This window comes from Talpa occidentalis, unplaced genomic scaffold, assembly GCF_014898055.3.
Source record: "Talpa occidentalis isolate TD23 unplaced genomic scaffold, MPIMG_talOcc4v2.1 talOcc4.11, whole genome shotgun sequence".
Lineage (NCBI taxonomy): Eukaryota > Metazoa > Chordata > Mammalia > Eulipotyphla > Talpidae > Talpa > Talpa occidentalis.
In genome coordinates this window covers 92,010,314-92,037,757 of record NW_023601104.1, presented here as the reverse complement: position 1 = coordinate 92,037,757, position 27,444 = coordinate 92,010,314, and the positions used below count along the sequence as shown (strand labels likewise).

General features: G+C 40.6%; 1 protein-coding gene across 1 annotated transcript in view; it reads right to left on the bottom strand.

Annotated features, from left to right (window-relative positions):
* Window positions 1–22,613, bottom strand: part of NEK9 (NIMA related kinase 9) — a 35,624-nt gene extending 13,011 nt beyond the window's left edge. Inside the window, exons 1-16 of the mRNA XM_037503842.2 lie at window positions 22,371–22,613; window positions 20,033–20,210; window positions 17,682–17,737; window positions 17,069–17,139; window positions 16,356–16,461; window positions 14,840–14,971; window positions 12,841–12,951; window positions 11,726–11,790; window positions 9,331–9,381; window positions 8,695–8,887; window positions 6,448–6,592; window positions 5,633–5,833; window positions 5,399–5,445; window positions 4,061–4,216; window positions 2,332–2,440; window positions 1,679–1,840 (exon numbers count right to left, since the gene is read on the bottom strand). Coding sequence (XP_037359739.1) covers window positions 1,679–1,840; window positions 2,332–2,440; window positions 4,061–4,216; window positions 5,399–5,445; window positions 5,633–5,833; window positions 6,448–6,592; window positions 8,695–8,887; window positions 9,331–9,381; window positions 11,726–11,790; window positions 12,841–12,951; window positions 14,840–14,971; window positions 16,356–16,461; window positions 17,069–17,139; window positions 17,682–17,737; window positions 20,033–20,210; window positions 22,371–22,589 — 2,002 coding nt within the window. The 5' untranslated portion in view covers window positions 22,590–22,613. The remainder of the gene's footprint in view (window positions 1–1,678; window positions 1,841–2,331; window positions 2,441–4,060; window positions 4,217–5,398; window positions 5,446–5,632; window positions 5,834–6,447; window positions 6,593–8,694; window positions 8,888–9,330; window positions 9,382–11,725; window positions 11,791–12,840; window positions 12,952–14,839; window positions 14,972–16,355; window positions 16,462–17,068; window positions 17,140–17,681; window positions 17,738–20,032; window positions 20,211–22,370) is intronic.
* Window positions 22,614–27,444: the final 4,831 nt, after the last annotated feature.

The window sequence follows — 27,444 nt, the reverse complement described above, 5'->3', positions numbered from 1 at the left end:
GGATTGGTTGCAGAATGAACAGATTTGGGCAGAAAATCTGAAGTTTAATTTTGAACATACTATTTGTTCGAATGTTTGTAACATCTAATCCAATCCAGGACTTTTTTTTTTTATGAAAACAGGGTGCTACTAATGATAATAGGTGCAAATCAGGACTGACCCAGGAAAACACCATCTCTATAAAGTCACCCTGTCATTAGCCATTTAAGTCAAGGGGCTGCTGAATAAATGAGGTCAAGGGTGAAATCAACGTACAGGAGGTATTTAATTAAGGTAATGAGGTCACTTAGGGAGTGAAGGAAGGGAAAGTGTCGAGAGAGGGGGTTTGAGCCCTGGGCATTCCAGGGCGTGGAGGAGGAGGGCACTGCTCTCACAGCACTGATCTATCTGCCTGCACTGGTCTGTTTATACGGATGTTTTTCCTATCCTATTAGACTATGAGACTCCTTTATATTCCCGAAGCCTAAAAAAGGACCTGGAACATAGTATGTATTCAGCTTATGTTTGCTGCGTGAATGAGGAAACTAAATATAGAGAGTACAGGAACATTTACCAAGAGTAAAATGCCCAGTCACAGAATCTAATTCTATACTTCTCATTCTGAAATTTAATTCATGAAGTACACAGATTTACTGGAGGAACATTCCCTCTTTGAGTCCCTTTTAGAAAGTGCTACTGACCTTGCTGCATTAAATTTAATCCTCAGGGACATCCTGACTCTGTCTTTTAGGTGACATTTCCATTTATCTACTATGACCTAAATAGCTTGGCCCCTAAAATTCCTTTTTTGGGACAAGCAGGGAAGGTCACTGTGCTACTCTGAAAGCTGGTTCACTTAATTAAACGTGCTAACAGATTGCTGATCGGGCACTAACCCTGGAGTCCTAATCTGTATGTACAGGCACAGACTGACAGAAAACAAAGACAGCTCAGGGCATGAGCACGGAAAGAAATACTGAAATGAGTCAAAAGATAAGATGAAATGTGATTTGTTATCTACCAGTCACAAAAAAGAAGAGGCTACAAAAAAAAATTCAGATGAAAGAGAGAAGAGAACAGAGAAACAAAGAAAGTAGAAGAGGGAAGGAATGAAGACCCACTGAAGTAGTAGTAAAGAAGAGAAGTGGTGACAGGAGCAAGTAGCTACTAGAAATAGCTATGAGAGGAAAGAGAAGAAAATTTAATCACACCAATTCAGAACGCTGAGAAACACATAGCACACCACCTTTCAAATCTTAGCAGCCCCACAGGACATCAGTGCACTGCAGCTGACCCTAACCAAGGAGTAAGGATGATACTGTTCTCTCTCCATCAACCTAGTCAACATTTATGAAACCAACATGGTGCTGGGCAAGGTATATACAGACATATGTAACAATTCTTAAAACATTTTTTCAGACAGATTTGAACATATCTTTTCTAAATGCCTATCAAATTATTGGTTAGATAAAATTTTGCAAGATGACTGCAGGTTTTCCTATGTGTGTCAAATTAGTGAAGACTGCATGAATAAAAAAAAATTTTTTTACCCAAGAAGTTAAAGTAAAAAATTAGGGACTTAGAATATTAACTTGTCATTGTCTAGAAAACTCACACTTTAACAAGTCTACCACTTTCCCAACCAAGATTTAAAACACAGCCATCAGTACAGAAAGCTTGAAATGATGTACAGACTCACCGTCAGTGGCAGCAATGGTAAATTCATCCCCACAGGAGACCCTGATCACCTGCTTCCCTCCTAGGGGTCCCCCCAATAAGTTAATTCCTAGACGCTTCTTATAATTTCCAACGCCCAGCTGTCCACATTTGTTGCAGCCAAAGGTCAGCAGTCGGCCTCGCTCTGAGAAGCAAAAATAAATAACCAGAATAGTGAGAAAGCATGGAGAAACACTACAGAGTCTCACAGATCAGCCTCTGGTTGTGACATGCACAATTACAGAGATAACGCTGATATCCTGGACCTAGTGCAGACAGGGCATCTAGTAACTATGACCCCTTAGACATAGGAAGTGACTTAATACTCTATTTTCTCTCCAATATTGTACATAAATGTGGAAAACAGGTACTATCTAGATTAGAATGCTTACAGAAGGTGCCATTTAGAGATAGTAGTTGTCTGCATTCTAAGTGTGACATCCTCACTTAGGGATGTCTTGATTATGCATTTATAATGATTATCAACAAAAACTTGTAGTTGAATGTCTCATTTGTTAAAAAATAGTAATACTGGATACTAGAGGGAACATTCAAGAGAATGTTCAAAAAGCTAATACTTGACAGAATAAAAGAGCCTGGGCTAGTAAGGCTTGTGCCAGTTGTAAATCAACTCACCATCAATAGCAGCTGTGTGAGTCTTGCCTGGGGCGACTGTCCGGATCTTATAGAAGGACAACTGCTTGGCCAAGGTAAAGGAAGTTGTGTAGGGAACTTCATGGTATGCCTAGAACAAAGTAAAACATAAAGCCAAGACTCATGAGGTAAAAATAGAGGGTAACAGGCTGAAAATGTTGTCCTGGTGAACAAAAGGCTGTTCTAGCAAATCATGTTTCTAAGAAGGTGCCAGGTAGCTCTTCACCTCCAACAGAATCTAAGAAGACATAAACTCGGTATGTAATCACTGAATTTACTGTATATAATGCAGGACTTTATCTCAACAAAAGTTTTAGCTCCCTCATTAGGGTATGCAGAATGTGAACTCTCAGTCCTAGAAGGATTTTACATAAGACAGAATCACAGATATTTGTCTTGGTTATACAATCTGCATACCTAACGAGGGCAGGGCAAAGAATTAAAATCCTGAGGACTTTCTCCAGCGCGCAAAGCCACCAGATTAGTTATCAAATTTCACCTAGGAGGTAGTGTTTTTCAACATGTTAAAATCCCTGTTTCCTTTAAGTTAGCACAGAAAAAATCCTTGAAGTTTAAAATTTCACAAAACTCCATATTACAGAAAAACTACAAATCAAGTAATGGCAATTCTGAAAATGACTTTACAACCTACATAGATTTTCTCCCCACACTTGCTCCAAATTTGCACTCTTCTCATTTTATCTATTTATTTTTAAATATTTATTTGTACATACAAGAACTGGGATACAGGCCAGAGGTGCTGGGGGTAGTGGTGGTGAGAGGATTCACCAGAGACAGTGTGGGGAAAAGAACAGGCAGACTAACTGAAATACACTGCTGAGGAGAGCAGCAGGTGAGATAGGAAATGTCTGCTGCACTATAAGGATAGCTCCCTGGCTAGCCGGGGATCAAACTTGGGCTGCAGAGGCTGGGGACAGCTTCATAGTGCTGTGCTTAACCCCTTGCGCCACTAGGGAGGCCCCCTTCTCATTTCAGAATCACTATATCATATTGTGATTTATAATATATATGCATATGATGACTCATATGATTGATGTTTCTCATATATAGCTGGTCTTTGTCTACTGTTTCTTGTCCAGTTCCCTAGACTCTTGAAATGTCCTATGCTAAGATTGAGAAAGAAGATTTTTTGTTATATTAACAAATGACTTTTAGACCTATTTCAGTGATAAGGTAGAATCTAAATCCTATCACTTGATTCTCTGTAATCAATTTATTTAGTGCAGTACAACACACTGTAAAATGTTATAGGGCTTGCATATAAATGTAAAACCACCATCCAGATCATCATTTTCATCAACCTAGACTCTCTCCCACCCATTCTGTTAATATCTCCCCATAATCTTCCTCCCAGAAATAGCCACTGTTTTGACTTATGCCATCTTCAGTTAACTTTGCCTGTTTTTAAACTTCATATAATAGGAATTATATAGTAATATACTTTTTTTGTATTCAGCTTCTCTAGCAGAACATAGTGGCTGTAAGATCCCTATTTTATTCTTAAGTCATATTCCATGGTCACAACTAATAATAATATTCCCAAAGAAATCCCAATCTGGAGAAGTTCTGACTGTGGTTAGAAAGACATAAACTCAGTATATGTAATCAGTGAATTTACTGTATATAATGCAGGACTTTATCTCAACAAAAGTTTTAGCTTCCTCATTAGGGTATGCACAGGGGTACTTACTTCATGGTTGATGATTCCAGACATACATTGATTCAGACCCAGTTTGTTAAACTCATTGAGTCCACAGGCCAGCACTTTTCCTGACTGGGTCAGCAGAAATGTCCCATCACAGCCACACTGAACTGCAACAATAATCAAGGTCTGGGGAACATCCACCTGACAGAAGAAAAAAAAAATCCCCAAAACATAATCTGTATTAGGAAAAAACCCTCAAATTCTTCAAAATGATGTTCTGCATTTGGCATAATGACTGCAGGGAAGTAAAGGTTGCTCTATTCTCTTTAGATCTGCCCAGTTGCTTAGAGGCTACTGTTTTCAACAGGAGCTCAAGTTTTATAATAAATGTGATTGTTCCAAATCAGCTAACTAGACTGACCCTGTCAAAGTTTGTTTTAGCATTAGGTCCTGAAGACTTCTCAGAAAATGCTGGCAAAGCAAAGCTTCCATCCACGGCTGATTTTGTTCTCCAAGATTGACAAAATCATGACAGTCATAGACAAAACTCAGTAGCCATGTGGGGTCCTAGTCTGTTTGTATTATAAGTGAGGTGACAGCACTGAGGTAGCAGTTATGTCTTCCAATGCTCACATCCCCCAGCTGCTCACTAAATAGGGCTGGAGAGTGGTGGGGGACATGATGGACATCTGTCAAACCCGAAAACTCAAACCTCAAGGTTTCAATTACAGCCTTTTCAGAAGAGGAGGAACAATGATAAATCCCATTAAGAATGGTACTACAAATACATAAGTTAATTTTTAAAAAGTAAATAAACATTGCTAAAGTGAATGGTATAGATGACTAGTCGACCTTTCCAAGGCGAGCCTGTGCCCTAGGGCAGTTGTGAGAGACACGTAACCCTGCTCTTCCCTCAGCTGCTTTCAGCTCCCGTACCAGCTCCTGCAGAGCTGAGAGTAATTATAGATATTATGCTTCATACAACATGCCCCCCCAAAACAAAAAACTATTTTATCTGGTGTTTAACTATAGAAAATGGTTGTGTTGGGTTAACAGAAAGTATACTGCTTTCCAGTTTCACCTCAAGGAATTTTCCAGAGTGTATTGTGCTCTATATGACTTTTTCACCATACATACTGTTTTTAGCTCTCATTTCTGAGTAAGATGTAACATGTCCATGTCCATAGGGCCTTTATCCTCTTTCTCAACCTTTTATGATTGAGCTAGATGGCAAGATCACATAGTGCTAAGCCAGGAATCCTGGATTGGATAGGAAATATTTCAGAAATAAATGCCTTGATATGAGGAGTCAGGGAAAGAGGCCAAATCACTCGGGTCTGTGTAAACCAGATAGGCTTTAGGAAGAAATTATTTCTGATTTACCTTTTGTGGTGTGTAATAATCCTCTTCTGAATCCAAACCCAGTCGTCCTGAGACACACGAGACAGAAAATCATTAAAATGAGGGCTCCCCTCCCAATGAAAATATTTCCTGTAAGATTCTCTTTACTGAATAAACATTTCTCACTTGGAGTCTGCATGATGTGTTTAGCTGCACAAAAGCCCGAATTTAGGTTGTGCACCTGGGAATAAGTGGACAAGACAAGATTACACCTACCATATTCCCCACAGCCCCAAGAATAGACTTCCTTGTTTCGTGTCAAAACCACCACATGATTATCTCCACAGGAGACCTGCTCCACTGGATTGTTCAGGAAGAATTTCAGCTGCATAGGTTCTAGGACTTCTTGGCCAGCAACCTTGTCCACCCCCATGCAGCCATAGTAATCAGATCCAAAGGCATAGATCTGACCCTCATCTGCAAAAAAGGAGGAAAGAACCCATCATATAAATGACTTTGTCCAATCAGAAATGGGGGCAGGGCTGGAATTAGGACCACCCTAGTCAATGACCTCACACAGTGTGATTACACTGGAGAACTCCAAAGCACTAAGAGTATGCAAAGTCTCGAGTCATGTGTATTATTATTATAATTTAAAATAGTGGTAGCGTTAGATTTTATAGGCTTAAAATATTCCTGGGGTCATCTTTATTTTATGGAGAAATAGAGAAAAAGAGAAGTAGAAAGAAATCATAAAGAAAGTAATGACAGGAACAAAAACCAAATTGCAGCGCTTGATTCCTGATTTAGTGTTATCCATTCCTGACCAGCCAGTGAAATGATTTTTCCCTTATTGGGACATTTGACATCTTTCATCTGACCCCCCACTTCCTTTCTGCTATCTGTCTTCTCCATGGTCATCGTCCTTCTAATACTATAAGCAAATTAATTATGCTATTAATGTGTTTATCTGTTCAGTTCTTTGGCTCTCTGAATACTGGCTTTTATTGTAAAATTCCAACTAAAACTACACAGAATCAAGTACAAATCCCACACCAAACACATCTGGATGCTTTCTGCTGACAGCTTACCTGTCACACAGACAGTGAAATCATCACCACATGACACCTGGCGGATAGCTTTGCCTTGCAACTTTTCCACATGCTTTGGCTGTCTGTAGGAAGCTTTGTCTCCATGGCCCAACTGACCATGGAGTTTAGTTCCCCCCTGCATGTTCTGTGAAATAAAGAGGTCTCATGAAGTCTTAACATTTCATGCTGAACACTCATCTTCAATACAACTTTTTATTAAGAAAAACAGTAGGAAAAAAAAGGGAAAGATTAACTCTCTTAATGCTAGGTAATATAAAACCCCTGCCATAGGTAAAGAAAATTTAAAAAGTGTCTAGATTGATGTCCATCATGCCTTAAAAGGACACATTCCAATTCTTTCTCTTTCAAGTCTAAGGTGAACTAAATATTTACAAATATGCATGATGGTGAAAATTCTTTATTTATTTGATTGTTTTCTACAAAAGTACAACCTCTTATAATCCTTTACAAACTTTAATCATAGTTTCCCTGAAATATGACTCATTATAAAGAATCTGACAATATGAAATCGGCTGCAATACAGCGCTGAAGGTAGTCCTTACTGCCAGTTGTAAAGAGATAAGTAATTTTTTTTAATATTTAATTTTTTTAATTTAAATTTTACTTTTATATTCCCTATACAATTACAACCCCCTTATTTTGACCCAATCCCTCCTTTCCCTGTCCCCCAACCCCCATAGAGTGTCTCTGGTTCATAGTTGTTTGTTGATTTTGATATTTTCTTTCTTATAGTTATTCTTTTTCCTGGTCCCTTATTTAAGTTTCCTAGATTCCTGCTATGAGTGAGACCATCCGGTATTTTTCTTTTTCTTTCTGGCTTATTTCGCTGATCATGATCCCTTCCAGCTCCATCCAGATAAGTAATTTTTTTATTCAATGTCCCAAATGTATGTTCTTATACAGTGTTTTGTAAGATACTAATTTTACTCCCCATCTGGCAGTGCTCAGGGGATAGTTCTTTGAAGGATAGGATCTTAGGATATAACCAGTCAACAGTCTGTGATAGTGGCCAAATCATTCATTCATGCTTTCAACCAATCAATAGTTGAATGTCTACTCTGTCACACACTGGGGATAAAGCCTGTCCTCATAGAGAAAGTAGCTAAAACTACTGGGAAAAATGAGCTCTTTCAGGAAAAGGAGCAAGATAGAGAAGAGCTGAGGTCCAAAGAGAGGCGCGGGTGAAGGAAAAGCAGCTTGAAATGAGCCTGAGAAGACACAGTCAAAAAGACGGGAGACAAGCCAAGAGAATATGACCTCATGGAAGCTGAGGGAAGACAAAGCTTCATGGAGGAAGGGGGTCAAATAAGGTAAGGACTAAAAACTATTTGTTTTATTTTCAAAATTTATAGGTTATTTTGTCAAGAACAGGGCCTGGTGGTGCAGGTGGTTGAGTACAGCCCTGTGAAGCTGTCCACAGCCTCTGCAGTGAGGGTTCAATCCCTGCTGGCTGCGGAGATGCCCACATGGTGTGGCAGACCTGTCCTGTCTTGCCCGATGTTCCCCTCAGCAGTGTATTTTAGTCAGTCTGCCTGTTCTGTTCCCCGCTCTGTCTCTGGTGAATCCTCTCACCCTCCTGCACATCTGGCCTGTACCCTGGTTCTTATATAAATAAATAAATCTTAAAAAAAAAAAAAAAGTATAGGTTCAACTGAGTGTCAGGGATGGAAGTTGCACTATAGGTGAATGAGGAGCAAGTAGGAGTTAAGGAAATAGATAGCAATCTGTTCAAGAATGTGAGATAGGGTGGAATCCAGAGGAAACAAAGGGATATTCCCCTCAGGAGATAGAGAGTCCATCCTCAATCACTGGTAGAGGTCTTGGAATTTTCCTTATGTGATGTAGGGCTTTGTTCATTTACAAAGCTATTTCACAGATACCAGCTGCTGTGAACCTCATGATAACATAGTAATCATAACATGGTAACAGAACAGAGTAACTAAGTGACTTTGTGAAATCACCAGCTGTAAAGTCCAATCTCAAACCTAGTGCCCTTTTTAATTTTTTCCCTCGAAAAAAGTTTATAGGCAACCCAGTATGTACCAGGTACTGGGGACACATCAGTGAACTAACTAAAGAAAGAAAATCCCACTCTCATAAGAGCTTACATGCCATCATCCCATGTTGCCAACTCCCACACGGGTTTGGCTAACAATACTTGGGCCTCCTGGGTCCAGCAAACAACTAGGCTTACAGTACCGTTCTAAAGACTTAGTTTTCACTTACCACCCAGGTGTACAGTTCCTTCTCCACTGTGACCACAGCAAAGTGGGTGTTGCCTGCACACACCTGCCGGGCACTACAGCCACTCTTGATAACATCCAGTTTCTGGGGAGTTGATTTTCCGCCACCCCAAACATAGACTTCACTGGTTCGTGATGTTACCACAGCAATGGGCGCTTCAGTCACAGTGCTCGACCTGCCAATAACAGCCAGAACAAAGGTACATTTAACATAAAAACTGTATCAATAGAAAAATGCTTCCAGTCTGTTCCCTGAGAGGAACTGCTAATTATGGTATAAGAAAGTATGTCTTTTCTTGACAACTTATCGACCCTCTATCATAGCAGGCTTTGCAGTTCCTGCCTGAGGGCTTCATCTGAGCTCAACCAGATCAGATTCCAGTCTGATCCACAACACCTACACTTTTCAACATCCATTATGATAATGATGTTCCCTTTAGCACTGAGAGTGAAATTATAACTTTCTTTTTCTCAGAAATGATGATCTGACATTTAAGCAGATGTTGGCTTTTGAAAGGATGCCAAAGGCTACTTCCTGGGATTGAACAATACATAAGACCAAGAAAGACCTGGTGGCAAGTTAAAATATATTAATTTTCAAGAGTCTCTTCAGCATTACCTTGGTCTCTTCGTAGGTGCATTAAGCAGTGTGACTTTCTCCTCCATCTCTCTGAGAAAGAAAAAGACACATGAGCCAAAAATAAATAAATAAATAAACAAACAAACAAATAAATAAATAAAAAGGTTCCTACAGTGTACCAGCATCTCTAATACATTTCACAGGTTTAATCCTCTTAAAGACCATATGGCTCCTATAATATTACAATACTTCCATATGACTCATATAAGTTAAATAGGTCTTGTATTAAACAATTCATTAAATAAAAGGGGGCCAGTAGTTTGGGGTTATTGATTTCCTATCTCCAAGAAATGTTCCAAGCTGGAACAGGAAGCCTTAACAAATTCTTTTTTTTTTTTTTTTTTTTAAAGATTTATTTTATTTATACAAGAGCTGGGGTACAGGCCAGAGGCCCGGGAGGGTGAGAAGATTCACCAGAGACAGAGCGGGGAGCAGAACAGGCAGACAGACAAAAGCACTGCTGAGGGGAACTATGAGCAAGACAGGAGAGGTCTGCTGCCCCATATGGGTATCTCCCCCACCGGCCAGGAATCGAACCCACGCTGCAGAGACTGTGGACAGCTTCACAGTGCTGCGCTCAACTCGCTGCACCACCGGGAAGGCCCAGCCTTAACAACTTCTGATGCACATTTTTAACCACCTGCTGGTCATCTCCATCTAGTCTGCCAACTGAGCCCCACAAAGTAAACATTTCTAAATCTTAGCTCATCTCTTTCCTTTTTTCAATATTCAAGTTCTACAGATTCTACGTCTATAGTCCCTTTTATATTCACCTGTCCTTTCCAGACTCATTATCTTAGTTCTGGGCAGCCTTCTTTCCCACCTATACAATGGAGCACCTCCTAATCTGTCTCACTGATCAAAGGTTTACTCCACTTTAATCAGTCCTAGATTGATCCGGGAGTCCGATGTAAGTACTGTTAAATAACTCCTCCTCAGGCATTCCTTTCATCACATGACTGCCCTCTCAGAAACTCTTAATACTTCTGTACTGTATCTTCAATTAGGCACAAATTCTTCTGTCTGACATTCAAGACTCTCTGGCTACCTTTCTAGTCTTTCTTCCCTCTACTTACCCCCAAGTCCTTCCCCAGAGTTCCTGTTCTGCCTAAGTCAATTATAGCTGAATTCCTGATGCTTAGGCATCAGTAATTTTTAAAAGCTCCAGAAGTGTTTTAAAAGCTCCAGGTATAGAACCACTAAACTAAGCCAAACATAGTGCTTCCTGAATATTTTCCAAAACGTCCTGTATCTGTGCTTTAACTGAGAAGTTCTTTGTCTTTGTGCAAACTTCTTAACAAAGTACTACAAATCTATAATTACCTCAATAAAAAATTGTAATTAAAATTTTCAATGGAAATATTTATTTATTTTTTAAAGATTTATTTGTTTATGCGTGTAAGAACTAGGGTGTAGGCCAGAGGTGGAGGGGCGGGGGGTGGGGTGGATGAGAGAATTCACCAGAGACAGAACAGGCAGATCTACTAAAATACACTGCTGAGGGGAGCAGCAGCGCAACAGGAGAGGTCTGCTGTGCCATGTAGGTTAGCTTCCTGGCTAGCCAGGGATCAAACTCACGCTGCAGACGCTGGCAATAGCTTGACAGCGCTGTGTCTTTAACCCCTGCCCCTCAAAGGAAATATTTAAATAGTGATAATATAGCTGGGAGATAAGCCACATAAAAAATTTAAATATACTTAGCCAGCTCCAAAGGGTAATACTGCTGGAATATGCATAGAACATAAATGGAAGGTCATGGTGCTGTCTTTAGAGTATTATACACAATTCTAGGCACTAAAACACTGGCTAGAGATTAACTGGAGAAGAACCAGAAAAGATTAATTAAATGATACAAAAGACTAAGGGTACTAAGGCAAAAACAATGAATGGAATACAGACTAAAATACTTAAAACAGATAAAGAACAGGTTTTCCTTTAAGTTAGGGTTTAAATTCTCCTATAGGAAATGAAAGATAAAGAACTTCCTTCCTACCTCTACAACCCTCTAATACAGAGCAAATCTTAGGAAATAACCTGTCAAGAATCAATCAAGCTTGATGTTGGGATCTTAGGATATCTGAGTCCAGAGTCCCTCTTGCTAATTACCATATACTATGCTTCAACTCTATATTAAAACCTGCAGATGTGGGGAGTATAGAGCTCTAGAGTCTCCAGTACAAATTTAGAACACAGCAGTACAGTCTAAGGCAGGGAAAGTCAGCAGCTACCCCCAACTAATGAAAGTAGAGACACAGACAGAAAATAGTATCAGTGGCCAGGTCAGGAAACACCACCCTCTCTGCGGTACTCTGATGAGGCCTCTAACAGTCAACCATCTACGGAAAGATGACGGAGTGACTTCTTAGTACTTTACCTCCTGCGTTTCCTGAGAAGAGGGCGATCCAGAAGTTCATCTGCAGTGGGTCTCTGCTCAGGATCCTGAAAAGGACAAATGGGACTTAATTTAAATGGAGGGCAACAAAGAATCTAATTAGACATTTTACTTTCCTGCAGAAGGCGATAGGTTAATTAGTAGAAGATCACTAGTATATTACCCTTTTGTTTCAAAAAAAAATTTCTTACCTCACATTCAATGCTTAGTGATTATCATTTCATTATCATCAACTCTTGTACATGAATGAGAATGTACCTTATTCACTTGTTCAGTCAGGGCAGTAACTCAAACTCTAATATATAAAGTACAAAAGAATAGCCTTTGTTATAAATAAAGATTTCTAGGCTTTATAAGAGATTTCATCTGTATGGGGCCCTAAATCTTCTTTTTTTTTTTAAATTTTATTTTTTTGTGTGTGTAGAGCTGGGGTGCAGGCCAGAGGTGTAGGAGGTGAGAGGATTCACCAGAGACAGAGTGGGGAACAGAACAGGCAGACTGACTGAAATACACTGCTGAGGGGAGCAGCAGGCGGGACAGGAAAAGTCTGCTGCGCCCTGTGGTTTAGCTTCCGGACCAGGGATTTAACTCAGGCCGCCCTGGTGGGCCTTCATGGTGGTAGCACTGAGACTTAACTCCTAGGCCACCTGGGGTTTATTTGTAAAATCTCCCTATCCTCTGGCAATGTTAATGGCTGTGGTTCATGGACCATACTTTGAATGCTACTAACTTAGCACTAAACTGCAAAGCAAATGTGAGATACCAGAACTATATATATTCTGTATCTATGTATTCTGTATTTATAACTACATAATTAATTTACAGAAGTTAATCTTGATCATAAAAAATGGAGCAAATTTAGATGATAAAATCACTTCACAAACTAAGTAACAATAAAGCAGAGCAAAGTAAAGGTTTGTTGGCTAAAGCACACATGAATTCTCTGAGCTGCCAATGCCTGTTCTGCGTATAGCCACAGATACATCCTCCCAAGGGAAGTGGATGTGGTTTTATGCAGGTTCATCTATGTCAGTCTCTAAACACTAAGGGTAGAAGGGAAAAGACTACACTGAAATCCATATGTAAGCCACACTTACCTGGTCAAGGCACACATGGACCATTTGGATCAATTCTAAAGAATACTGGCTAGAATCAACTTCCATGGCCCGGATTCCTTGTACAATCTTCACACACAGGTTCAGTGGATTCTATGAGAAAGTGATGATTGTGGTTTTCTTGGTTATAAATATGACATTATATTCTATCTATCATTATGGGCTCAAAGATGTCTGTAACTTTATTATTTAAAGAAGTAGCAATACTTCTGCATTAGATGGGACTTCTTTTAATAACTATCAGTATGCATCAGCAAGAAATGGACAGGGATACATTGTTGATATCAGATGGAATGAAGCTAAATGGTCAACATGGAGATGCGACTATGTGGCCATAACATAATACTCAAGAGTATCCACAATATGACCTTCCACTGAATCCCAAAAAGGAAAGCAAAGTAAACTATGCTCCTTGGCTTTAAGTACCTCCTTTGCCAACAATTTGTCTCCTAATTTATATATGCTAATAATGGCTATACAGGTGATACTCTATTGCAACAGACAGGGCAGTGAATAATAAGATGACAATGATAAAAAAATAATAATACCATCACCTTTATTGAGAGACCACTAAGTATTAGGCAGCAATGCTACATACATGATCCTTTTTAATTCTGGCAAACACCATGCAACTACCCGATTACAAAGTAACAAATGGAGCCAAAATTCCAATCCAATTCTATCTGACTCTAAAACTTATTTTCCTCCAACTGCATGATTTAGGAGAATTAGACTACAGCAGCATAAACTTTAGGACTTAGAAAAATAAATAGGTCTCATAAATGCCAATGAATTTGCATTACTTTACATTTGTAGATACATTATCAATTTTACATACATTTTACATACATTACCTTACATTTTTAATATACATTATCAGAGTATCTCTGTGAGAGGGAAATATATGTTTTTCTTGTTATAGGTAATGAATAGAGGATCAAAGAGAGAAAGTAATTTGTCTAAGTTCTCACACCTGGCTTGTAGGGGATCTAGGAAGTGAATCCTCTTTTGCCACTCAAAATGGGCTGCAAGTACTAGGACCATAAGCATCAACTGGGAGCTTGTAAGAATGCAGAATACTGGCTCCCACTCCAGACCTACTATAAGAGAATCTGCATTTTAACAGATGCCCATGTAATTTCCTATTTGTATTAAAGTTTAAGAAGTATTGCTTTACATTGGATTTTACTTAAAGAAACAAAAAAAATAGGGCCTCCCTGATGGCGCAGGGGTTAAATTCTTAGAGCTATCAAGCTATTGCCAGCCACTGTGGCATGAGTTCAATCCCCGGCCAGGGAGCTAAACCACACAGCACAGCAGACCTCTCCTGTCTCACCCACTGCTCCCCTCACAAGTGTATTTCAGTAGATCTGCCTGTTCTGCTCCCCAATCTGTCTCTGGTGAATCCTCTCATCAACCCCCACCTCTGGCCTACACCCCAGTTCTTGTGTGCATAAATAAATAAAAATAAATCTTAAAAAATTAAAAATGACTTAAAGGAATTTGTTGTCTGATGAAACAATAACAATCTTTCATAAGAGACAGAGGGTAATTCTTTATTTAAAAGAAACACTCTAATGGGTATTATTATATCATTTGTCTCAGTTTTGAAAAAAATGAGGGTGTAGAAACCTAAGTGATGAAATGGTTTATCTATCCAAACAGCGGCATCACAGGCAGTCCTAGAGCCAGCTGTAATTACAACCAACAGATTCAAGTACAGTGTTCAAGCTACTTGATTATGGTTATTTCAGCAGAATTCAAGCTGCACATAAATCTGGTCTATAGCAATTTAATAATATACCAAGTGTGTTATTAAAGGCAAATTCATTGGTCTTTATGAGACCTATTTATTTTTCTAAGCCCTGAAATGCCAGAACATTGGTTATTTTTGCTTACAGCTCAAGGATAAATGAAATTAATTTTCACAACCAACTTGTATCATGTGCAAGGACAACATGAGGATAGTGCATCCACTTACTGTAGCATCAAATGTCCTCTTCAGAGTAAGCAGTTCAAAAATGACGCAGCCAACTGCCCAGATGTCAGACTTAAAACTGTATTTTACTCCTTGGCAGAGCTCTGGTGACATGTAATATGGAGTTCCCACAAGCTAAAACAAAGAAATCGATCAGAGAATAACTTTTTTTCTGAGGTAACTGTAGCACTATTTCAACAACTAAATTAAATGTTTCAGGAACTAGTGATAATAACCATAGAAATTCATCAGTATATCCTAAAAATGGCTTTTACAGGATGAGCCACTATAAAGAGAAATTTTATTCACATAAAGTCTCAGGCCAATTTTAAAAAGACAATTTGAGGGGTGGGACAGTTTTGTGATTCCTGGATCAGAGGCTCAGGCTCACTGAAGACTTCATACAGATAAAGACATACTTAGTGCCAGTTTACAAATGGAAAAAAAAAAAACACCTCAAAAACTGGTATTGGGAGAAGATAACTATATAATGAAGTTGAAAGTTCTAACTGAAATGGACAGTGGTGAAACTTGTTAAATGGCTCAATTTGCAGCTTATAATATTAACAATGAATTTCTTTAAATTTAAAAGGGATCTTCAAATTAAAAAGGGGACTTAAAAAGTGGGTTTGGAAATAAAATATCCTTAACAGGATCATGCCTCTTCAAAGCTGAGAGACAGTGAGTACCCCAGAAGTTCCAATAAAACTGAAAGCCATCTTTAATCAGCAAAGCAATCTTTAGATGGCTTACATGGCATTTATAAATTTCCCTATTATTTCTTCTTTGCATTTAGCTGGCTTAAAAAAGTCAAGTCTTGGTTTCATGAGATTATTCCTGATGAGAAAAATCCATCTAAGGAAGATTGCTTCCTCAGAAGCTCAATTTGGCATCATCACACAAGCAGAGTCCCTGAAGCAGAGACTCCCAGTCCTGTTTATCTGCATCCTTGGATATCACTAAATTGTCTGCAGACATATCTTGATGTTATTAAAAAAAAAAAAAAACCAAGACAAGATTATTTTTATTAACTTACAAAGTACTGAGAAGAAGAGTAATAATTTCTAAAAGGATGAGAACACTGTCCTAAAGATCAAGTTATGTCTCCTCTCTACTGAGGGTCTTCCAGGTGAGAATAGAGTCCTGCAGTTCAGGATATAGGGTTTCTGAATGAGAACTATTCAAAGGAAACGCAAAAAGAGATGTTCAATATCCCAGGTTCAGACATTAAATAAGAGATAAAGTGAAGTCCAGTACAGATCCCGATAAAGTATTTTATTGCATTTAAGATCTCTGATCAGTGTTGCAAAGGGCTGTGAGGGCAGAACTGTAATGTGGAGAGTAATTCTTGAAAGAACACCTGAGCATGTGAGTTTGTCAGTGAGCCCAGGAGAAGGTCTCTGAAGACTTGATTTACACATATGGAGAACTTGCAAGAATACTGAAAAGAGTGTGCACAGTGACGTTTCGTGGCACTGGAGAGGAAAGGGGGAGCGGGGGAAGCAAGGGTAACACATACCGTCTCAGCCATGGAATACTCAGAGTTAAGTTTCTTTGCTAAGCCATAATCTCCAAGTTTTATCAGGTTTGCCTTGGTCAGAAAAATATTTAACGTCTTTATATCTCTGAAAAAAGGATGCAGTATATTAAATTCACATAGCCAGCTGTTTTCACCTCATCCCTACCCCATCTAGGATTACACAGTAAAAAATAAGTGTGTTACCAATGCTTAGACTGTATGGGATCCCAAACAGTGGTCATCACTTTTACACACCTGAACACTGAAAACAGACTTGGGGGTCTGGGGGCAGGCAATTAACTTTATCCTTCAGGGCTTCATAGCACAGGAATAGCCCCCATACCACTGAAGCCATTAGAAAAAGTTGAGAGTCAGAGGAAAAACTGGTTTAGAAGGTAATCACAATTCGTATTGGATATACTGTCTTTCCAATTATCACTTATGCCTTGAGTTAATGAATTAAAACTCTAAAGTCTCTCTTAAAGAAATGACTAAGCAGTACTTAGCTATTGAGGAGAATTCTTCCTACTTCACAAACATGATTTAACTTCAGGAAGTGAAGCTAACACCTCTCATCACTCCCTCTTCCTTTCCAAATTCTATCAGCGGAAAAGCTTTGACTGCTTAATCAAGAAAATAATAGTGCTGATGGGAAGTACTAGGTGGGAGATGGATTGGAGGGGAGGAATTTATCCTGCATTTTCATTCATTACCTATGAAGGATTCCAGCTTTATGGATACAGCTCACTGCTGAAACAATCTGAAATAGGTACCAGACCACCATCTGCAGGGATAAAATAAATTATATTTGGACTGCAAACAAAAAAATTCCATTCAAATAAACACAAACACTCACAAACAAAACAAAGGAAGCCGCAACCAGAGGTTATGATCAACATGACTTGACATCTCTTGTAGGTTGAGTAGGCAGAGAAAAGTGGTAAGGTTAAAAAAAAAAAAAAAAAAAAAAAAAAAACAGATCATAAAATACAATGTCATTATAAAATATAGTATGGTGAAGCAGACTTGTGGAAAGAAATCCAGGAAGAATGCAAAGGTAGAGAAAACTGGGCATACCAGTATGCAGTAATAGAACCGGGAAAGAAAGCTCATAGAGAATCATGATGTGGAGGTAAACCGCTTAGGAAGCAGCTATAGATAGCTTCCTTGTTAGAGGTTTCCTTTCTCATGAATATCAACCAGAGTCTGGAAGGAGTCTGAACAAAAGGAAAAAAACACTCTTCATTGATGGAAGAGTAAATACAGAACTAGAATGTAAAGAATCACATTACAATTCTAGCTTCCTTCTATAGAAATGTGAATTACCTCTTCCTCAAACAGTTTGTCCTTCTGACGAAGAATTTTGTCATATAGATTCCCTCCTGCAATTGAAAGGCAGATATGAATTACTCATTAAAGATCAAAGTGTAGCCCCTATAGCTATTAGTGTTTTAACAGATGACACCAGGAAATCAAGGATTCTGCTTCCATGCCAAAGGAAATCCCTTCTCCCTTGTAAGCTCTTCAAATGGGTACAAAACTCTTCTCATCTCTCAAGGATTGTATCAGAAATAATATTGAGATACCCGTCCCCAACAAAAGAGGCTCTGTACAAAAATAGGAAGTATGAAAATTTTAGAAAAGATGAGAGTAAGTCCATTCCTTTGGTATCCCAACTAGCAAAATTACCTTAATGGGTCTCTAAAATCAGATATTTTCTTTTTTAGAGCTCCTTTAAAAGGAACCTAGAATATTTTTGTAACAATTGACTCACTATGAATACTGGAAACCGGGTATATACAACGTTTTGTATATACAGGTGTTTATCATTGACAACTTTCATTTTTTTCATTTCACACTGAAAAGGATTCCCAAAATTTAGGGTCCACCTCCAGACTGTTTTCAATCATTAATCCCTTTATGAATTCCTTCCTGCAGAATAAGTCTGCACTTGCCTTTCCTTTATCAAGTAATAAAGACCACAAATGATCATGGCTCATTTTATTTCCTACCTGCAACTACAGGTTACACTTTAGCCCCTGATAAGTATCACAATTTCTCTCCCCCAACTCCAATAATTTAGTAACTCAAAGTTTCAGTAAGTACACCATTTGCTCTAGTTCCTCTTAACCACAAAGGAAGTTGACTACTTGTGGCTTCCGCTACTTCAAAAATCTCTAACATAATCTTGTACATTTAAAGTCAACCAGAACCAGGGACAATCATAATACCCATGAGCTAAACAAGAAAGTTAGAAGTCTAAGAGCTTTTTCTTAGAGATTTAAGTGAAGAACATGCTAGGTGTTAGTAGACAGTTCAAGAAAGGTCTCTGGGAGTTAAGTCCTAAGAAGGATAATAACTAGGAGAGTATGTATCAAACATTTGCTACATAAAAGTACTATGCTAGGGGCTTTATATACTCATTTAATACAATAGTTTAGGATGTAGGTACTGTTGACCAACTGTCTTATCAAGATGAAGAAGCTGAGGCACCGAAAAGTAAAGTTTCTTGCACAAGCTTACAAAGTTACAAAGCAGTGGAGCTTGGGATATCGGGTCAGAGTCTATTTTCTTTTTTAAAGATTTATTTATTTATGCATACAAGAGCTGGGGTGTAGGCCAGAGGTTGTTGGGGGGTGGGTGAGAGGATTCACCAGAGACAGAGTGGGGAGCAGAACAGGCAGATCTACTTAAATACACTGCTGAGGGGAACAACGGGCAAGACAGGAGAGGTCTGCTGCGCCATGTGGGTCACCTCCCTGTTCGGCTGGGGAATCGAACTCCGCTGGGCAATCAAATTCCTGCTGCAGTGGCTGGCATAGTTTAATAGCTTGATAGCACTGTCTTTAACCCCTGCGCCACCAGGGAGGCCACACGCAGTCTATTTTCTTAAAGATTAGGTGATACAGCTAGCCTACCAGCAAAATGTGTAAAGAAACCAATGATTAGATAAATAAGGCCATGCTTTACTTCAGAGAACTTTCGTTAAGTTATGTCTTTGGACCACTTTTCAGTAGAGAGCTTAAGCTGACGTTATCATGTAAATATCATTTACATGATTTCATTAAATATTGTATCAAGCAGTATGAAGCCCCACTGTCTCTAATGCTTAACAAACATTTTGTAAGGGGAAAAAACCTTGAAAGACAAGTGCAAAATCCAGCTAAACAAGTAATTTGAATATGGAGCTACGATCACAACTATGCAGGTTAAAATCTCTTCCCTTATTTTGGGTATCTTTTCAAAACTCTGCAGTGATTGAACTATAAGTTTTTTTATTTTTTAAAAATTCATTATAAGTTTTTTTTTTAAAGATTTATTTTTATACAAGAACCGGGGTACAGGCCAGATGCGTTGGAGGGTGAGAGGATTCACCAGAGACAGAGTGGGGAACAGAACAGGCAGACTGACTGAAATACACTGCTGAGGGGAGCAGCGGGCGCGACAGGAGAGGTCCGCCGCGCCATGTGGGACCCTCGCTGGCTAGTTGGGATTGAACCGGCGCTGCAGAGGCTGAAGACAGCTTCACAGTGTGGCACTCAACCGCCTGCCACACCAGGGAGGCCCTCATTTTAAGTTTTTATTACTGAGTATGTGCTGTCTTTTGCTCTCCCCCTCAGAGTAGGGATTAACGTAAGCCATCTTGCTGGAGGAAGTGCCAACTAATTCTATCTTACCATTACAATACTCCAGCTCAATCAGCAGGGTGGTATTGTCCATGAAATGATTGTAGTAGGCAATAATGTTGTCATGCTGCAGCAGCGCCAGAATAACAATCTCATTCAAAGCATCACGACGTTCCTTCTCAGATAGTCGGGTCAAATCAACTTCCTTCCACACAACCAATGAGTCATCCTACAACACAGCAATAGAGGTACCGTGCTTTTTTTCTTTCTCCTGGCAAAGAAGGCATCCATATCTGGGACTGTAAGCCTACAGAGAAAGCTTCCTAGATGGACAGAGACTGACTCCTTTTATTTTTTTCCTTTAAACGAAACAATAAACAAACTTTAGTTAATGGTTCTGCATACAACTGGTCATCATAATTTACTATAAAAATGAGAAAAGTAAAGTATTAAGACTCATATATTGTTGTAGCTAGATGGAGAAAGATCTTAAAGATTCTATTGAGGGACATATGACAGATTGCTAGTCATGATGAGGACTGTAGTAGGGCTACAATAAAGGAGTAACTGAGAAAGCAGACAGCGGTTACCTACAGCTGCCCAGTTTCTTGTCAAATAGAGATATTAAACTTGCCTCATATTTTACAAACTTAAACTTCTCTAGTACCTTTCACTTCCCCTTTCTGGATTAATGTCAGGTCTAAAGGGTTTATTTCCCTCACCCTGCCCCATTCTGCAACTCTGTATCTCCTGTCACTTGATGGATGGCTTTCCTCTTTAGTGATGAAAACTTACCTGCAGCTCCCAGTGTCCACACTTACATCTTATTCTTTACTGATACCGCTCTCCAGTCCAAACGCATCCTCACCTAAATAACCTTCCCTTTCCTTTAGAAACAGCTCTGCTTGGCCTTTAATATTTCTTTTGAAGACTGTGATGAATCTTCTGTACATTTATTCAGTGCAACCACTCCCTTAATTTTCAGAGCTCATACACTGAAATGGTATTTGTCCATTCTTTCTCATTTGTATACATAACTTAAATTCTATTTATTTACTAACAGGGTTAAGCTGTCTTCCAAATGAAATACAAGCTGTTGAAAGGACAGCTTCTAGCAAACCTTTGTAAAGTCACAGATCACATATCACAGGGGCTGTAGATAATGCTGTGCAGTTCTGCGATAACTGCATCTATCAGTGTAATAAAATTTAACTTAGAACCTCAGTAACCATAATGGAAAGGTATATAGGCAAGGAGATCTAAAACTCCATTGTAATCCAAGATTTACTTGTAATTTAAGTGGGGAAGTGACTTAAAATATACCCTTCGTTTCCTTAACTATAAAAAAGGAATTACCAGTGTTTAGCTCCTCTTTTTAATGTTGTGAGTACAAATAAGAAAGCAGAATACTAACAGTAACTCTAGCATCATACATTAATGCTGTTTTAGGATAAAAAGGAACAAAGGCATCCTCTTGCCACCACTGCTTTCAGCTTAAATATGCTGCAGAACTGCAGGTAGTTCACTGATGGAGAACCACCTTTGAGATCCCAGCAAGTTCTCATTAAATGATTAGCTAGCTATTCTATAGGCAGAGTTTTAAGACTTGAGTGATCTAACCCGGTTTATGGTTAGTTTTTGAAAGTGGTCACCACTATGAGTTTCAAATCAGCATTCTTAAATGATCCACTTATCTCTTCAAAGGACGTGTATATAGGCAAACGTGGATGGCAGGGGATTACGTTTACATTAGGTTCTCACGGGAGCCCTGGTCCCTCCAAAAGTTAAGAACTAATAGCTTAGAATATATCAAAAAGTAGTTCCAATGCATAAAAGCTGCTGGATAAACACCAATGAAGACACCAACACAGGGCGCTTTCCCCAGTGATCCTCAAGAAAAATTTCCAACCGAGTGTTCATATGTGAACTTAAAGAAAATAGAAAAGACAGCTAAGCTGCCCCTTAAGGGGGGATTCTGAAGCTGTGCCCTGCTCCCCACCCTCATCTGAGGGAGCGGTGCAGCCCGAAAGGAAGGAAGTCCTGGCACTACCTCACATGCCTGGGCCACTTCAAAAGCAGTTTGCAAAGACCTTCGTTTCCTTCCCCAATAACCCCAATAACATTAACCATGAACGATTATTTTGAAGCCAGTGAGGACTAACCCCATTTCACAGATGGGGAAAGTCAGGCTCAGGGAAGGATCAACGACTCGCTCGGTTCTCCGGGTTAAACAAAAACGACCGGGCACGGAAAGCAGCGCTCTCCAGGCTCCGCAGAGCCGCGCACCGCGGAGGGGCCGCGCCCGGGCCGGGGACCCGGGGGGCCGCGCGCTACGCGGGGGGCGGCGCGGGGAGAGGGCGGGCTCGCGGCGGCGCAGCGGGGCCGCTACCTCGGTGCGGCGGTACAGCGTGGCCTCCCCGAAGGCGCCGCGGCCCAGCACGCGGATGGGGATGTAGTGCAGCTCCTCCTGCTCCACCGCGCCGCCGCCGGCCCGCGGCCCCGGGCTGGCGCTGGGCCCCGGGCCCGCGTCCCCGCCACCTCCGGACTCGCTCCCGAAGTCCGAGTTGATGGAATCGCAGTGTCGCTCGTACTCGCCCAGCACCGACATGGCGGCGGCGGCGGCGGGGCCGGCCCGCGAGTCCCGCGCGGCGCCTCTCCGGCCTCAGACCCCGGCCCGCGGCTCCGTCAGCCCCGCCACCCCGCGAGCGGCCATGGTGGCTGCGCTCCCCTGCCCCGGAAGCAGTTCCGGGCGCTTCCGGCCCGCCGGGGTGGCCTCCGCCTTCGCGGGGCCGCGAGCCGCGGTTTCCCGCCCGCGGGGAGAGCGGGCTTCGGGGTGGCGGGCGCGAGGGGGCGCCGCCTGGAGCCGAGGGCCCCGGCAGGGCCGGCGCGTCCCCGACGGGTCTGGAAACCCGCCCCCGGGGCCCTGGCCGGGTCCCCAGGCGGCGTCGAGGGCCGGAGGTCGCTCCGTCTCCTCCGGGCGCCGGGCTTATCCCCCGGGTCGCGCCTGGCCGTCCAGCGGCGGGCCCCGCTCCTCTGGGGGCGACGGCGTGCTCGAGGCGTTGCGGCGAGCCGGGCTGTCGGCCTCCTGCCTGCGCAGCTAGTGGGTCCAGTTGTTTCTCCCACGACTGTCCTAGGGCCTCCCTTTCCCACACAACTCCAAAAAGTTTTTGGGTTTTTTTTTTTTAGGTTTATTTATTTATTTATTTATTTATTTATTTATACAAGCACTGGGTACAGTCAGAAGCGCGGGAGGGTGAGAGAATTCACCAGAGCCAGAGCGGGGAGCAGAGCAGGCAGAAGGACCGAAGTACACTGCTTAGGGGAGCAGCGGGCGGCAGGAGAGGCCTGCATGCCATGTGGGACCCCCCGCCCTGCAGGCGGGGATCGAACTTGCGATCGAACTGGTGCTGCAGAGGCTGCTGGCAGCTTCGAAACCCAGCGCTCAACCGCTGCGCCCCTCCAGAAATATTTTCGAACTGGTGCTGCAGAGGCTGCTGGCAGCTTCGCAACCCAGCGCTCAACCGCTGCGCCCCTCCAGAAATATTTTAAGCCAACTCTCCTGACACTCTCTTTCACTCCCCAGACTTTTAAACATTATCCTTCTGCGTTTATTCCCGTCTTTGATCATCAGATTTCATGCCGCGTTCTTTGTTGCCAGACACTGTGTATGGGGAATCTACTATAAGACGCTCCTTACCCTCAAGTCACTAAGAGAATTGCAAAGTGAAAAAACGTGTTCCATCAGTTTTGTGACCTGGGGCAACGTCACATCTTCCAGCTTGTTTTTTAATCTGTAAAGTATGGGAATATGGCCTACATGCAGAGATAAGATAACATTTATTGTGTTATGTTCCTGGCACTATGCTAAAGGTTTTCTCTCTGTATTATCCCCACTCAGTCCTCATATTATTTCCATTTTACAAAAGAGGCTGAGGGCCTCCCCGGTGGCACAGCGGTTGAGCGCTGGGTTGCGAAGCTGCCCGCAGCCTCTGCAGTGGCAGTTCGATCCCGGGCCGCCAGGCAAGGGTCCCATATGGCGCACAGACCTCTCTTGCCACCCGCTGCTCACCCTAGCAATGTACTTCGGTCCTTCTGCCTGCTCTGCTCCCTGCTCTGGCTCTGGTGAATTCTCTCACTCTCCTGAGCTTCTGACTGTACCCAGTGCTTGTATAAATAAATAAATCAATCTTAAAAAAAAAAAAAAGAGGCTGAGATACAAAGATGTTAAGTAACCTGCTCAATGTTGCAGTTAGTAAGAAGGGCTGGGCCTCAAACCCAGTAATAAGGCTTCGGGTCTCTCTTGGAGGGCATGGGTTGAAGCTAAGAGAAGGTCTTGTGGAGAGCTCAGCTTCTTGTGGGGTAGAGGCAGAAGATAGGGCCTCAAATGTTTATTTTTTAATAGAGTTTGACTTCCTGTGAGCAATGGAAAATGATCGGAGAGTTTAGAGAAGGGGACTATTGACTCTGTGTCCCCATTTGCTGAGGAAGCTCCAGTTTAAGCCTTTCCCTCCAACGTAATAAAGTCTTTTTTGCTTAAGTGTGCAGCTCAGACAATAAACAATATGGTCACTTTGCATAAGACCAAAGTTAAATTTTACAAAGAATTCTGGTAACAATTTGGAGGGCAAAGACTGGATGGAGGTAGAGAGTTTATTAGCCAATTTATATTCCAAGAAGAGACATTGAGGTCCTATCAGTGTGAGTGGAGGGAGATCCAGAAACTCAAGAGGTTGCATCTAAGGAACATTTAGAATGTTGTGATCCGCTCGGATAGGCAGATTTGAGAGTCAGATGTGAAATTCCCAGAGAGTCACTTTTATGTCTTTAACTAGGTGGATTGTGATAGCAAATATAGGAGGAAACGAATTGGTGGAATTGGGTGAAGGGTATGAGCGCTTAATGAGTTCATGTTCTTCTGACTGCTACAATTCATCCGCATTCCTTTTATAGTGTGATTATTCTACACTCCACTGCTCCACATTGGATCTGAATTAGATTTCTGTCTCTCTTGATCTGGACCTCATGTTTCTATTAATGTACCACCTTCAGATGATGGTCAGCTTATGCTGTGCTTATGCTTAGCTAAATCTCCAGCTCTTTTACATCCAATCTAATTCAAAATAAAACCACCCCCCATCACCTCTTATTTTTTCCCACAGTGCTTATCTGTAAAATACTGGCGTCTCATTTATTATTTATTGACTATCTACATTCACTAGAATATGAAGTCCACAAGAGCCTGATTTTTACAATTATTTAGTTATATATCATTACTACCTAGAAAGTATTTATTATGGGCATAAATATAGTTTGTTGAATATCATGTTGCTGCTATCACATATGTATGTTCAATTTGTTTCATGTTATTGTTATAGATTTTTTTTGAACTTTCATTCATTCAACAAACACTGAGTACCAGCTTGTACCAGGTGCTGGATTACAACAGAGAACAAAATAAACACGATTCCTACTCCCAGGGAGTTTACAGTACATGTAACCACCACCCAGGTAATTATAACAGTGTGTAAGTACTATTATAAGGAAAGTACAAGCTTCGAAATAGACATTCAGAAGGGGCTTTTTCCAAGTCAAGCGTCCCAAGTTAGTGAAGACATCCTGAAGGAACAGCCAACACATAAGTCAGTGACAACTACCCAAAGTAAGGAGATCATTCCAGAGAGGCTATTTCATCTACTCTTTGTTTAGAAAGCACTATGAGGATAGGCATTGCTTCGTATCTGGATATACATTACCCAGAATAAATGTTCAATAAATTTGTTATTAGCAAACAGAATGGGAAAAAATGATCACTTAAAATCTAAGTGGTGACTTTCAGAGAAGCTGAAGGTGTCAAAGATAAAATTTTATTTTTTTAGCATCTTTTGCAATGAGGAACTAGATAATTTTCTACAACTTAGTCTGAAATTACAAATTGTTTGTGATAATAGTTATTGCCTGAAATTGTGAATTTAGTAATAGAAATCATAAATAAATGTCCTGTCACATCTTGGAGAAAACAGAAACACTTATGTTGTTATTCATTATATTGAATACAACTGAAACATATGTAACATTTTAATATTCAGAGTAACCCCAGAAATACTCAAGATTTATAAGGCATAACTGATTATAAAGTGCCTTTGGTCAAAAATGGGTATTTCCAGATTATATTCTAACAAATTAGTTAGGAAGCTACATAGTGAAAGCTCCCACTTGTGAATGGCAGATCCTCAGGGCTGAGGAATTACTGTAAAGATTTAAGAATCTACTGATGTACCAGGCAAGGTCTATCCTTCACTGTTCTGGATGGTAGCCACTGGCTACACATGGCTGATGAGCATTATGGCTAGCCTAAAAAGATATGTGATTAAGCTGTGAAATATGCACTAGGTTTCAAAGAATGTATGAAAATAGTGTATAAACTACCATACAAATACTTTTATATTGACTACATGCAGAAATGCTATTTTAGATCTATTAGTCTAAATTATTAAATTTTACCTTTTTAAATATGGAACTGGAAAATGTTCAATTACACATGAGGCTGTCATGTGGGACACCACTGCGACAGACTGAATAACATGTCTTATCACTTAAGAAATGACACATTCATAGAGTTTTTTAAAGATTGATTTATTTATGCATACAAGAGCAGGGTACATGTAGGCCAGGTGCGGGATGTGAGAAGATTCTCCAGAGACAGTGAGGAGCAGAACAGGAGACACCAATACACACTGCTGAGAGGAACAGCAGGTGGGCAAGACAGGGGAGGTCTGCTGTGCCATATGGGTCAGCTTCCTGGCTAGGGATCGAACTCATGCTGCAGTGGCTTCCAATACCTTCACAGTAATGAGACTTAACCCCTTGTGCCACCAGGGAGGCCCAGACTATTAAAGTCATTTATAAGTTTTGCCGAATTCATGTTCTCAGAACATCAGTGGAAATAACATTTTTGATGTTAAAATATTTATACCCAATTATCGGGAGCCACTACTTTTATAGATTGCAGATTCACTAACAAATTTGTTTTTTGGGGGAACGAAGGTGGGTAAGTAACAGCTCACCCAGTGAATGTGCAGAGCATTTCATATTCACACTCTTGGAAATGCAGCTTTAATTTGCAAGTAATGAAAGGAGAAAATGGCCTGTACCTGCTGTGATAGGGTGTACACAGAGGTGATAAGCCAAAAAAAAGTAGTCCCAAGAGGTTTTAAATTGGAAGGGGAATTTTAAGAATGGAGGCATAGGAGAAAACTTTTTCTAAGAAAAATTTCAATAGCAGTTTCCAAAATAGAGAATGGCTGATTTAACAGACCCCCTATTTGGTCTTTCTGAAGATCTGTATTGTTTCAATATACATATAATCTGTAACAAAAATAATAGACATTTACTAATTCACATAAACTTTACCCATCTGGAGTAAGTTATGGACACTATTATTTTCTTTTTTTTTTTTAAAGATT